This window comes from Leptodactylus fuscus, chromosome 7, assembly GCF_031893055.1.
Source record: "Leptodactylus fuscus isolate aLepFus1 chromosome 7, aLepFus1.hap2, whole genome shotgun sequence".
Classification (NCBI taxonomy): domain Eukaryota; kingdom Metazoa; phylum Chordata; class Amphibia; order Anura; family Leptodactylidae; genus Leptodactylus; species Leptodactylus fuscus.
In genome coordinates, this window is record NC_134271.1 from 151,495,638 (window position 1) to 151,509,869 (window position 14,232).

Genomic DNA, 14,232 nt, shown 5'->3' on the forward strand with positions numbered 1-14,232 from the left:
TAATAGCTGCCATCCTAATCATACTCTCAATAGTATTCCAGTTGGTGAATTAATCAGATGCAAACGAGCATGCAGTGGAGAAGTAACATATAAAGAACTAAGCTTGGAAACGATCAATAGACTAAAAGACAGAAGTTATTCAGACAGAATACTTAATGAAGCAGTAAAAAAAGTTGATCTAAAGGAAAGAATTTATTTATTAGATGACAACAAAAAAGATATACAGGACAAATTAGAGGACAAAAGAATTGTATTTTCCACTCCATATAGCTTGGAATACAATAAAATTGTTAACATAATAAAAAAGAATTTACCCATATTACAAACTGATCCAATTACTAACAAAATATTGGATGGAGGAATACGCTGTGTAGCTAAAAGATGTAGAACTCTAGGTGATGATCTGTCCCCTAGCTACTTACCTGCCGAAGTAGAGGTTAGTTCACATCGCATAGGATTTAGGGGCTGCGGTTTTCCAAAATGTATTGTCTGCAAATACGCTATATTTTCCAACGAATTCAATAGCCTTGCATCTAATTTTACTGTTAAGTTAAGAGCACACCTTAACTGTCAAAGTTTTAATGTAGTTTATTGCATTAGATGTATTATATGCGATAAAGATTATATTGGATGTACTACACGCAAACTAAAAATTCGCATATCAGAACATCTAAGGGATTGTACTAAAGTTGGCACGGAAAACATATCGGGAGCAGCACAACACTTTGCGTCTGTACACAAGGGTCAGCTTGAGTCGCTGCGTTTTTTTGCATTAGAGGAAATCAAAGAACCAGCAAGGGGGGGTAATTGTAGAAAACTCCTCTTGGAAAGAGAAGCGTTTTATATTTTCAAATTTAATAGTCGGAGTCCATATGGGCTCAATTTAAGATCGGATCTTATGTACATTTATTAAACCTTTCCACTATATACTATATCAACAATCTACCATACTGACATGCTGTAGGTTTCCTGTTTAGGATTCGTCAGACACGGTAGGATCGTTTATTTAACTTGCATATAGGCAGGACTTTTTCATTGGTTAATGCTGGTCACGTGATTCAGACAGCCTATGAGCGGCGGGTGCTGTTCATTGGTGGTTTTAGGTCACGTGACTATCTCATTCAGAAAAAGAAGGTTTGGTTACATCCTAGTAGAGGGTTACAGAACTACGGCACTCTTGTGAGTCTATAAAGTTCCGGTTTTTTGAAATATTGTAAAGGTATGTGTTATAATAATGTACTGTTCAAAGTTTAATGATTAAGATGTTTAATACTATTGGATGTTGATAGATTATTAGTCCGATTTGTACGTTGTACTATACGATATTGAGATAGCAGGCAACAACAAAGTTATTCAGTTCAGGTGTTTTCTTGCAAGTGTGAAGGGTATTTAAAACCTAGGATACCAGTGTAGTATTAGGCTATGACTAAGGGGTACAGCATACCCAGAAACGCGTCAGCCAGTTCTTGGGTTTTTAAATGCACTTTTGTGTTTATCACTGTCACATATAATTTTTACATTGGATTTACCCATTTTTATATGGACAATTAAAGACTAATTTTTAAGTGAATCTCAGGAGTGCGGACTGGAATATTTTTCTACTACTCGACCTTTTGTCTTTCCTTGGAGTCCGGGATTATTCAGCCGTGCACCCTGAAGATTGGTGAGCCTATGTTTTAAACTTTTTCTTTTTGCTTCAGATGTCAGAAAGGGGTTAAACCCAGCTCAGGCTTATATTTGGAGTAGAGCTTATGTTTCAAGCCTACTCCAAAAAACTTGAAAAACCAAGCTAGGGCTTATTTTTGAGAAACAAAGTATTTAAAGACAGTGCAAAGTTCAACAGCAATAACATACAATAAAATTAATTTATAAGTTGTTTCCAGCATGTTTCATCCCTTTAAGCATCTCTTATACTCACCGTAATTCCTCTACCCTGCAGTCTGGACTGGACAGAGCGTCCATCAAGTCACTGAAGTGAGGACCGGCCAGACCTTTACTAGATAGGATAACTATCTTCAGAGATGGATTATTCCGTATTATTGTTGGGAAACATTTGTAGATATCGTCTGGTAGATCATTCTCAGCAAAACTGTAACAATTACAAGATGAAATGTAAGTGAGACATCCTCAATTAGTATAAAATTCCTAGATTGTAAATGCAGAGAGAAGATATCCCAAGCGGTTAGAAAACTCCATATCACTAGAAGCCACCTCTTGTATGTGATGGATGTCAGGAATGCCTCCAGCCAGGGCTGCATCAGCCATAAGGCGAGATGAGCATCTTACCTCAGGTGCCAGGATCCAGCATCTTACAGGGGCAGGACTGTGAGCTCAGAGAACTTTCTCTTTTATTAACACCTACACTATGTACTAAAACGCCACCCACCCCTGGCTCTCCTGTCACATGATCTAGCAGTCAGGACAACAGGGAGGGGAAAGTTGTTTACACCACACTGCCTGACTCCAGAGGTTGAGGGGAAGTGCTGTGAACTTAAAGGGAGTCTATCATTGGCGAAATACATTTTAAACTAAGGACACGTCGGAATAGCCTTTACAAAGTACTAAGTGCCACTTATTTTAAAAGTAAAATTGACACCATCAGAGACAGTCTCACCCTACACCCCCAACAATCCCTCTACCCAACTGCTTGGTGCTCTTTGTCTTTAACCTGTTTCTCCACCATCACTGATGAAAAGCTCTCCACCCTAATCTCTAAATCCTACGCACTTGACCTGATCCAGTCACATCTCATCCCCAAACTCACTGAACTCATTACTTCGGCCCTAACCCATCACTTCAAACTATCCCTAACCAATGGATCCTTCCCTTCCACCTACAAACATGCGTCAAACGTCACACCTATACATAAGAAACCCTCCCTCGATCCGTCCTCTCCAGCCAACTATCATCCCATCTCATTGCTCCTGTACGCCTCAAAACTGCTTGAACAACACGTCCACTCAGAACTCTCCTATCTCTCCTCCAACCTGCTCTTTAACCCCTTCCCGCCGATGGCATCTTTTGATTTTCGTTTTGGACTCCCCTCCTTCTAAACCCCATAACTTTTTTATTTCTCCCAGAGCCATATGAGGTCTTAATTTTTGCGGGACAAATTTTTCTTCATGATGCCACCATTAATTATTCTATATAATGTACTGGGAAGCAGGAAAAAAATTCTGAATGGGGTGGATTTGAAGAAAAAATGCATTTCTGCGACTTTCTTACGGGCTTTGGTTTTACGGCATTCACTGTGCAGCCACAATGACATGTCCCCTGTATTCTGTGTTTCGGTACGGTTCCAGGGATACCAAATTTATATGGTTTTATTTACATTTTGACCCCTTAAAAAAAATCCAAAACTGTGTTAAAAATTTTTTTTTCTAAAAGTCTCCATATTCCGACAGCCGTAACTTATTTATACGTCCGTGTACGGGGATGCATAGGGCGTCTTTTTTTGCGTGGCCAGGTGTACTTTTTAGTTCTACCATTTTTGGGAAATGTTATTGCTTTGATCACTTTTTATTCAAATTTTTATCAGAATCAAAACAGTGAAAAAACGGCGGTTTGGCACTTTTGACTATTTTTCCCGCTACGGCGTTTACCGAACAGGAAAAATATTTTTATAGACTTGTAGAGCGGGCGATTTCTGAAGCGGGGATACCTAACATGTATGTGTTTCACAGTTTTTAACTACTTTTATATGTGTTCTAGGGAAAGGGGGTGTTTTGAATTTTTAATACTTTTTATATTTTTTTTTACTTTTTTAAATATTTCTTTTTGCATTTATTAGACCCCCTAGGGGTGTTGAACCCCAGGGGGTCTGATCACTAATGCAATGCATTACAATGCTAATGCATTGCAAAAAATCATCCTTTCTTTTGCAGGCTGCATAGACCAGCCTGCAAAAGAGAGGATTTGCAGACAAGCCTGGGAGCCTTGTAAAGGCTCCCGGCTGCCATACCAACGTGACGTCGGCCCTGGAGCATGCTCCAGGAGCCAGCAATAACCAGCAAAATGGCGGCGCACATGCGCCTCCGGCGCCTTTGACCGTGGCGCCGGAGGGGTTAATGCCTCCGATCGGTCCGGGGACCAATACGAGGCATTAGAGCTGGTTGTCTACTGCTTAAAGCAGTAGACACCCGGCGGCTATGGCGGCCGCCCGGCTCCCGGGCAGTTGCCATAGTTACAGACCCGACATGCGCCGTGCTATTACGGTGCATGTCGGGAAGGGGTTAATAGATTTTAGTCAGGCTTCAGACCCTGTCACTATATTGAAACTGCCCTTACCAAAGTCACTAATGATAGGGAAATCAATATGAAATCCACATGCATTAGTGTCTTCCGTTTACCTTATCCCTTTTAAGCTAGAAATATATATAGTTTCATATGAGGATACAGTTTTTCTGATTCTGCTATGATTAATTTAAACCATGAACCCGCTTAGCAAAACAGAGTAATAAAGTGTCTGGAATAAAATTGATAAGCAGTTGATTAAATATGATTAAGAATAGAATATTGATGAGTAATAAGAAAATTAATATTGAATAAACTTTGATATGCCACGCAGTAAGGCGACTAGCATACACTACGTAATGCACTGAATTAACCTCATCATCATATGTCAGGTGAAAGGAGCGTTTAGAATATTCATAATATTCATGATTAGGGAGCAATAATCTTGTAATACATATATATGGAAACTGCTGACGCCTAAGGGTTAATGATGAATCAAGTATACACCCAAATACGCCCACTTTACATTTGTGTACACCTACTAAAAATTGCTATAAGAAGAGATGGTTTGTTCAATAAAGGGTATGCTTTAGCTCAGATTCATCTTGTTTCTGAGTCATTGCATCGCTGAAGCTCTGGGGTGTGATGTAATTTGGAATCCATCCAATATACCGATTGGCCTGACTTCGGGCCAACTTCACACTAATGACCTTCTAACCGCCAAAGCCATTACTCTGTCCTCCTCCTCCTCCTCGACCTCTCTTCTGCCTTTGACACAGTTGACCACTCCCTCCTACTAGAAACTCTCTCATCTTTTGGCATCTCAGACCTGGCCCTCTCCTGGATCTCCTCATACCTCACCGACCGACCGCACATTCAACATCTCCCACTGTCAGGATTTGAACCTGTGACCTGCCCGGTGTCTCCTTGCTTCCTGAGCCATTCAGCTTGTTGAATATTTGTCTGTTGGACTTCTGTGTGGAGCCTACTCCTGAGGCTCATCAGCTGTTTCTAATGATTGGAACCCGGCCTGTATTAAACCTGATTAGGTTGCCTATATATATAGGTGACTGACACTTCCTGTTGTGTTGGTATTGTGTTCTGTTTATCCGAATACAGCCTGGACACCTAGGAGACCTCTTTGCTAGAGATCTTCTTTAGTTCCTCGGGACCTCACCTGCTGGCTGCAAGCTCACCGTAACTTTACTACAGCTCCTGAATTACTACAGACTTCTACCTGGTATTTGCTCATCTGCTCTTGGACTACTACCTCAGCCCCCCTGTGGGCTACCCATGTGCTGTCTCCAGCCTCCTCTACATTACCCGACGACTGGACTCCTGATCCTGTGCCACATAGTACCGTGACACCCACTTACGTACCACCTCCTCACCACGCCTTCTCTCTGTAGGTGTCCCCAAGGCTCCATCTTAGGACCCCTCCTGTTCTCCATCTACACCCTCAGCCTGGGCCAACTCATAGAATCTCATGGTTTTCATTACCTTTGATATGCTGATGACATTCAAATGTACCTCTATGGACCAGACATTAACTCTATTTTGTCCAGAGTTCCAAAGTGTCTAGCAGCCATAGCCTTCTCTCTCTCCTCGCGCTTTCTCAAATTCAACATGGAGAAAACAGAGTTCATCATCTTCACCCCACCTTGTATGGCCCTTCTACCTGACCTATCTATCAAAGTTAATGAAACAACTCTCACCCCTGTCCCACAGGTCTGTTGCTTTGCAATAACCCTGGACTTTGATAAATCCTTCAATTCACACGTCCAAACCCTCAACACTTCCTGCCGCCTCCAACTCAAGAACATCCATGGAATCCGCTCCTTCCTTAACCCTGAAACTACAAAGATGCTCATCCATACCCTCATAATCTCCCACTTAGATTACTGTAACACTACTGTCACACCGGAAAACAGATAAAAAGGAGAGAAGTTGACTCAATCTTTGCATTGTGTGTCTGTGTGTGCCACACTAAGCATGGAGAACAGAAAGTGGAGAAGAGAACTGTCTGAGGACTTGGTTTTCCTTTATCTACAATGCACAACATAATCCAGAAGTTTACAACCCATGGCCCTGTAGCTAATCTCCCTGGATGTAGACGGAGAAAAAATGATGAAAGGTTGCATGGTGGATAAGAAACTCCAATCAAGTACCAAATTAATTCCAGCTGTTCTTCAGGCTCAGAGGACATCAGTGTCAGCGACAACTATCCATCCACATTTGTATGAAATGAAACACTACGGCAGGAGACCCAGTACGGCCCCAGTGTTGACACAGACTAGACTAGAAACTAGAGTAAAGTTTGCCAAAATTTACCTAAGTAAGCCCAAATCCTTCTGTCTTGTGGACTGATAAGATAAGACTAAGTTACAGCTTTTTGGTAAAGCCGATCATTCTACTGTTTACCGAAAGCAGAATGAATACTACAAGGAAAAGAACACAGAACCAATAGTCACATATGGTGGGGGGCCAAAGATGTTTTGGGGTTCTTTGATGTCTCTGGCACTGGTGCTTTGACAGTTTTTAATTGGGTTGCAATGTAGGGTCCCATGTTAGAAAACCGGATTTGTGTCTTAGGTCATGAGTCTTCCAGCAGGACAATGACCACAAACATATTTCAAACAGCCCCTAGAAATGGATGAAAACAAAGTGCTGGAGAGTTGTGAAGCAGCCAGCAATGAGTCCGGATCTAAATCCCAATGAACACCTGTGGAGAGATCTTACAGTTGCTGATGGGAGAAGGAAAGCTCCAAATATGAGAGACCTGGAGCAGTTTGTAACAGAAAAGGCTTCAAAATTCCAGGTGAGAGGTGTAAGAAGCTTAAGAATGGTTATAGGAAGCCATTGATTTAAGTTATTTTTTCCAAAGGGTGTGCAACCAAATATTAAGTTGAGGGGCCAATAATTGTGTCCGGCCCATTTTTGGAGTTCTGTGTGAAATTAAATTATTTTTGGCTTTTTTTCTCTCTGTTCTTTTCTCTTGTTCAAATGCACACACAGAAAATAAACCTGCGTATAATAAAACATGTTTAATTGCAATAATGTTCTGCGAGCAATACTAGAAATATTTGCCAACACTTACAGGCATAACTGTAAAATAAAACTTTTTATAACTTGTCCCCACATGTATCATCCTGTACACATCTCTTATACTTACTCTAGTATCTCTAGTTTGCCGGCTGGACTGCACAGAGCGGCCATCAGGTCACTGAGGTGACGATGGGACAGATGGTTATATGAAAGTGTAAGTGACTTCAGGGACTGGTTATTCCTTATTACATGGGCCAGTTGCTCGCAGGCAGTGTCTGGTAATTTACAATCAGCCAAACTATAAACAAAATAAAAATGATAAAATATTGGTTATTTACACACTAAGTTTTATAACTCTCATAGTAACATAATGGTTGAGGTTGGATGAAGTCACAGTCACATCAAATCCAAACTAATAACCCTACAGTGTAGATCCAGAGGAAGGCAAAAACCCCATGAGGCTGCTGAAAATTGTCCCATGTCCGGTGAAAAAAAATTGCTTCCCTAAAATTTGTCTTCACCAAAAATCTATAGTACTTAATGGGGTTGTCCAGGCAAAAATGGACAGCACATTTCAATTTTAACTGAGCTGGGGGCAGTGAAAAAAAAATTCATACTCACCTGTCCCCAATTCTCCGGGGTCCTCTCACCATGTCCCGGATCTTCTGCTCAACAGGTCTTTTCCAGAGTTCCGCTGAAGACGCTGATTGGCTTTAGAGATCATGTGACTTCTGAGGCCAATTTGCGAAGGGCATGTGATGTCATTACCTGTGACATCACAGGTCTCCTCCGGAGCTCTGCTGAGGCGGCTAATTGGCTTCATGACCGCTGAGGCCAATCAGTGGCTTCAGCGGAAATCTGGAAGAGACCAGTTGAGCAGAAAATCAGAATGTGCTGAGAGGACCCCAGAGCATTGGGGACAGGAAAGTATGAATTTTTAAATAGTTAAAATATAAATCTGCAGCAGGTCCCGAGCCCTATTTATTTACCGATCCTGGCTCCTGCTCACTGTCACCAGCGTTTCTTCTTCTACGGAAGCTGTGAGCAGGAGGTGGGATCAGTAAATGAGGCTGCGGGCCCGCGAACCCCACAAACATTAACATTATACTTAGGGGGTCTTTTTAGACCCTGAGTATAATGATGGAGCGCTAGGAGAAGTGAGGGAACATAAAAAAAATGCTGTTACTTACCACTCCTGGCTCCGGCAAGCTTCTGGGCCTACTTGGTGATGTCACAGATGCCACATGGGTCACGACACAACCCCCGGCTCACGTGACATCTGGACCATCATTGAAGATGGCCCACATCAGCAGGAAATACGTCGGACCAGTGAGAGGTAAGTAACCGTGTTTTTTATGTTTGTATCCTCCCCTGGATCGCCAATTATTATACTCTAAAGTCTGAAAAGACCCCAGAGTATAATTATTGTTCATGGGTAGTCCACAATGTGGCCACTATGGGGCATCATACTATGTGCAGGGGCCACTATGAGCATAATGCTGTGTGCAAGGGCCACTATGGGGCATAATACTGTGTGTAGGGGCCACTATGGGGCATAGTACTGTGTGCAGGAGCCACTATGGAGCATCATACTGTGTGCAGGGGCCACTATGGGGCATAACACTGTGTGTAGGGGCCACTATGGGGCATAGTACTGTGTGCAGGAGCCACTATGGAGCATCATACTGTGTGCAGGGGCCACTATGGGGCATAGTATTGTGTGCAGGGGCCACTATGGGGTATAATACTGTGTGCAGGGGCCACTATGGGGTATAATACTGTGTGCAGGGGCCACTATGGGGCATAGTATTGTGTGCAGGGGCCACTATGGGGCATAGTATTGTGTGCAGGGGCCACTATGGGGTATAATACTGTGTGCAGGGGCCACTATGGGGTATAATACTGTGTGCAGGGGCCACTATGGGGCATCATACTATGTGCAGGGGCCACTATGGGGCATAGTACTGTGTGCAGGGGCCACTATGGGGCATAATACCATGTACAGGGGCCACTATGGGGCATCATACTATGTGCAGGGGCCACTATGGGGCATTGTACTGTGTTCAGGGATAGGCATAGTACAGGGATAGTACTCCTGTACATAGTCTGAATTATCACCTATAGTATAATGTACATGCTCCTGTATATAGTCTGTTACCTATAATATTATGAACCATCATAAACTCCTATATATAGTCCTATTGTTATGACCTGGTCTTTACAGTCTCAGCCTGTTAGGTTCATATGTGGAGTATCTGGACAACCTACTGGTGAGAAAAGAACAGTGGTACTTATCTCTCCTGGCCTAAAGCACAATCCCTCCGGGTCCTATTCAATTATGTTACAGATGTGGGTTACACTGGCCTGATCCATGTGACGTCTGTGACATCACTAAAGAGGCTTGCAGGCAGCAGGGAGTTCAGCACTGGAGCCCAGCATAGGTAAATAACACTGGTTTTAAAGGGGCTCTATCAGCAAAATTATGCTGTAAGAGCCCCACGTATGCCTGAATAGCCTTTAAAAAGGCTATTCAGACACCGCTAACCTTAACCTTATTTTAACACCCCCCCCCCCCCCCGGTTTTATAATAATACCCTAAAAACGATTATTCAAATGATACTTACCTGTGCACACTGGGCGGTCCTGCACTGTCCGACGTCATCTTGCTGTCACGTCTTCCTCTCCTTTCTTCTTCCAGCGACGTCCTCCTGTCCTGGCTCTTCCCCGCCTTGATCTTCTGTTCTTCCAGCGGGTTGTGTTCAAATCCCGCGCGTGTGCAGTATCGCTCGCTCCGGAGTGCTGCTGCACACGTGCCGGCGCTATTTTTGTTGTTGTTCTAAGTGCGCAGTATGCTTGCGAACTTCTTCATTCTGGAAGAAAAGAAGATGAAGGTGTGGAAGAGCCAGGCCCGGAGGGCGTCGCTGAAAGAAGAAGATAGAAGAGGAAAGCACGCCAGAAGATGACTTCGGACCGTGCATCACCGCCCAGCATGCACTATGAGTATAATTTACATACTGTATATATTTTTATGGTTTTATTTTAAAATGTGGGGAGGTATAAAATAAGATTAGCGGTGCCTGAATAGCCTTTTAAAGGCTATTCATGCTTATGTGGGGCTCATACAGCATAATTTTGCTGATAGAGCCCCTTTAATGTTCGCTCACCTCACCTGAACATCTGATCATTATACTCTGAGGTCTGAAGAGATTCCAGAGTATAATAGCAGTATTTGGTAGAATTCGCTCAACAAACACTCAACAAACACTCTTGCCGGGGGTTTGCGTCCTTACTTATTGATCCCCACTTGTGCTCATGGCCTCCTTCACTTTACTTTCTTTCCTAGCAACATGATAGGAGATGCAAGGAGCCCCCTGGAGCAGAAGAGAAGTGGTGATGGCCGTGAGCAGGGATTGGTAAATAAATAGGGCTGACCCTTACGGTTGTGGGTCCTGTGGCAGCTGCTTCATCTGCGAAGGGTTAATAGTTTATGTTCATCAATTAGCAAAATGAATTGAATGAAGAAAAGAGAAATCTAAATCCCATCAATATTTAGTGTGAGCTTTCACACAGAAAGGTTGGACAAGCCCAAACCCACAAAAGATCTGCGCTTAGTTCACCAAGATGGCGGGTAACCTCCCTGCGGAGTTCTGCCAAAAAACTGTCTACTAGTACCAAGAAGAACTGATGGAAGACAAAGGGTAAAGGTCACACCAAATATTGATTGGGTTTCCATTTAACCTCATCACCATGACAGCACCAAAACTCTAGAGATTGACTCTCGACCCTAATAGGAACAGGAACACAGAGATTAAAAGCACCCTCCCCCCTCACCTCCTCAGCGTAGGATCAAGTGCAAAGAGTTCCTTCTCCAATGAAGGTGATGTTTGAAGTTAAGGCAGCAGAGGATCTACTTACCTGGTAAACTTCTTGTATGAAATCTACCAGAGGACTCCAGTTTTCCAGTTTTTAGTTATTATATGTAATACTCTTGTACTTTAGGGATAAAAACAGCCTCCCATGATGCAAAAAAATTATAAAATGCGCTACAAAGCTTGCGGATAATTATAAATAAAAAAAAAAGCGCTCTGCAGTTTGTAAAATTGTACACCAGGAAAAATTCTCTCTTTCGGAAGATATAAGATCTCTGATTAAACAGAAAATTCTAGCTTCAATGGCGACTTTTACTCTTCCTCGAATAGGATCGCAGTCGGAGATAAGTATCATCTCTGTTAAGATGATGTTTTTGAAGAAGGCGAAATTCCCTCTGTGTCTAAAGCAGATGACAGAGAAAAAATACTATTTTTCGGATAAGATACTGATACTTTAGGGGAAGCTGTAAGGAGAACCATAAATATTGAAGACAAGGATGAGCCCCTATTATGTTTGCAGGGCTCATTCCTCAAAAACATAGTCTTCCCTGGTCACAAAAATATTTTTAAAGGGATCCTATCATTTAAACTTATTTTTTTCTGCCTATCATGTAGGAATAGCCTTAAGAAAGGCTATTCTTCTCCTACCTTTAGATGTCTTCTCCACACCACCGTTCCGTAGAAATATCGGTTTTCGCTGGTACACAGATGAGTTCTCTCGCAATACTTGGGGGCGGGCCCCAGCACTCAAACAGCACTGGGGGCGTCCCCAATGCTATGAAAGAACTCTTTAGTGCCGCCTCCATCTTCTTCAGGAACGGGTCTTCTTTGCGTCTTCTTCTGGGGGTTGGCTTCAAACTTCTAGGCCTAGGGCAAAGCCGACTGTGAATGCCCACTGGCCACAAGAAAATGGCCGCTTGCACAGTATTGTACGTGGTCACTTTCTTGTGGCCAGCAGGCATGCACCGTCGAGGCCTTGAAGTTTGAAGCCACCTCCAGAAGAAGACGCAAAGATACCAGTTCCTGAAGAAGATGGAGGCAGCGCTGGAGAGTTCTCTCGCAGCATTGGGGGCGCCCCCAATGCTGTTTGAGTGCTGGGGCCCGCCCCTAGTGTTGCAAGAGAACTCATTTGCATATCAACAAAAAACGGATTATATACCGAACGGCGGCCCGGAGAAGACATCTAAAGGTAGGAGACGAATAGCCTTTCTTAAGGCTATTCCTACATGATAGGCAGAAAAAAATGAGTTTAAATGATAGGATCCCTTTAAGATGATCAAGGAAGAGTGGAACATTGGAAGCTTGGCATTCCAAAAGAGTTTAGGGAAAGATTCCAATTTGCATCTGAAGATACAGATTCATGGGAAGATATCCTTAGAATAGACATTCAGGTTTCTAAAGGTAGGGGAAAAAAACAGCACTCCCATTTGAGAATGCTTCTCAGCTCCATGATCCAATGGATCGTAAAGTGGATGGAATTCTAAGGAAAACTTGGGAAGCCACTACAGCACTGCTAAAACCAAACATTGATGCTACTAGCGTGGCTAGATCTTTATATGCCTGACTCCAGCATTTGGAGGGTCATTTAGAGGGAAAAACTTCTATAGATCAGATATTCGCCTCTATTCATCTGCTTAAAATGGCCACTACCTTCATAGCTGATGCTTCAGCGGAATCTGTTCACTTTGCAGTGAGATCAGCAATTCCAATTTTGCATGACATGCCCTCTGGCTCAAGTATTGGACCCAGGTGATACTAAATCTAAAAAGTGAAGTTATGTGATCTTCCCTTTGAGGGAAAACTTGTGTTTGGGTCAAAATTGGATAAACTGCTTGAAAAGGTAGCAGATAGGAAAAAGGACTTTTCTGAAGAAAGTCCTTAGTCTATGTGAAATTTTCGCCCTTAAGTTTTCCCAATAAGACATATAAAGGAAAGGGCAAAGCTGGGCGATGGAGTTACCCTAAAGAGGGAAGAGGTAGAGACTTCTGCCTCAACCCTAATCAACCCCCAAAACAACAGTGACTCTTTGAGGGAAGGCTTTCTCCATTTGTCTACAGCTAGGAAAAAAATTATTCAGAATCCTTGGATTCTCAACACACTGAGAGAAGGTTACCTAATAGTTTTCCTCTCCCCCTCCTTGGAGATTCATTCTAACAACCCCTCTTCCCCTTTCTACAAAAAGACGATGGAAGATGGAGTAGGAAATCTATTATCTCTGGGACAGTAGTACCAATTCCAGTGACGGAGTTGGGCTTAGGGCACTACTCATGTCTCCTTCTGGTATGGAAGTCCAACGGTACATATCGTATCATTATAAATCTAAAGTACCTCAGCAAATTCATAAAAGTGCAAATGCTTCAAGAAGGAGACTATAAAAACCACCATTCCATTAATCTAGAAAGATGCGGTGATTATCACTATAGATCTAAAAGACGCCTTTTTCCATATCTCAGTATTCTCTGCTCACCACAAATTACTCAGGTTCGCTTTGCCATTCCAGGGAGAAATAAGACACTTCATTTGTGGCGCTTCCATTTAGAATTTCAACACCCCCGAGTTTATTTACAAAAATAATGGTGGAAGTGGCCGCTTTTCTCAGATTAAAAAATGTTTGTATGATCCCTTACTTAGAGGATATCCTCATTACAGCCTCCTTGTCTCCAATGTTAATTCTTGGGGCTCAGTACGGCATGCATTTCAGCTGTTTCCTGCAGCCAGTTTCATTCTTGCACCTTACAAGGTCAGGTCCTAAAGTCATGGGACAGATCTCCCTTTCAGTGGACAAGAATTGTTCTTTCCCCACCTACTAAAAAGGTCTTTCAATTAGTAGGATCAAGATAAAAACCTTAGCATGGGAGTCTCTTGGGTTCCAGAACCAATAGTGAGGTTGGACCAATCCACTCTACTGCAGGGTCATTGGTCCCTCCACATAATAGTGCTATCTTCCAATTACAAACAATTGAAAGCAGTATGGGAGACACTCCAAAGGTCCCAGAACCTTCTTGCCAATCAGCATGTGAAAATTTACTCAGACAACTCGACAGTGGTAGTCTTTTTTCATCATGAGGGAGGGATAAAGCACTGG

At 42.7% G+C, this 14,232-nt stretch overlaps 1 protein-coding gene across 1 annotated transcript in view; it reads right to left on the reverse strand.

Annotated features, from left to right (window-relative positions):
* Positions 1-14,232, reverse strand: part of LOC142214639 (NACHT, LRR and PYD domains-containing protein 6-like) — a 55,515-nt gene that overhangs the window by 13,124 nt on the left and 28,159 nt on the right. The window contains exons 6-7 of the mRNA XM_075283577.1: positions 7,406-7,576; positions 1,919-2,089 (exon numbers count right to left, since the gene is read on the reverse strand). Of these exons, the coding sequence (XP_075139678.1) occupies positions 1,919-2,089; positions 7,406-7,576 (342 nt within the window). The remainder of the gene's footprint in view (positions 1-1,918; positions 2,090-7,405; positions 7,577-14,232) is intronic.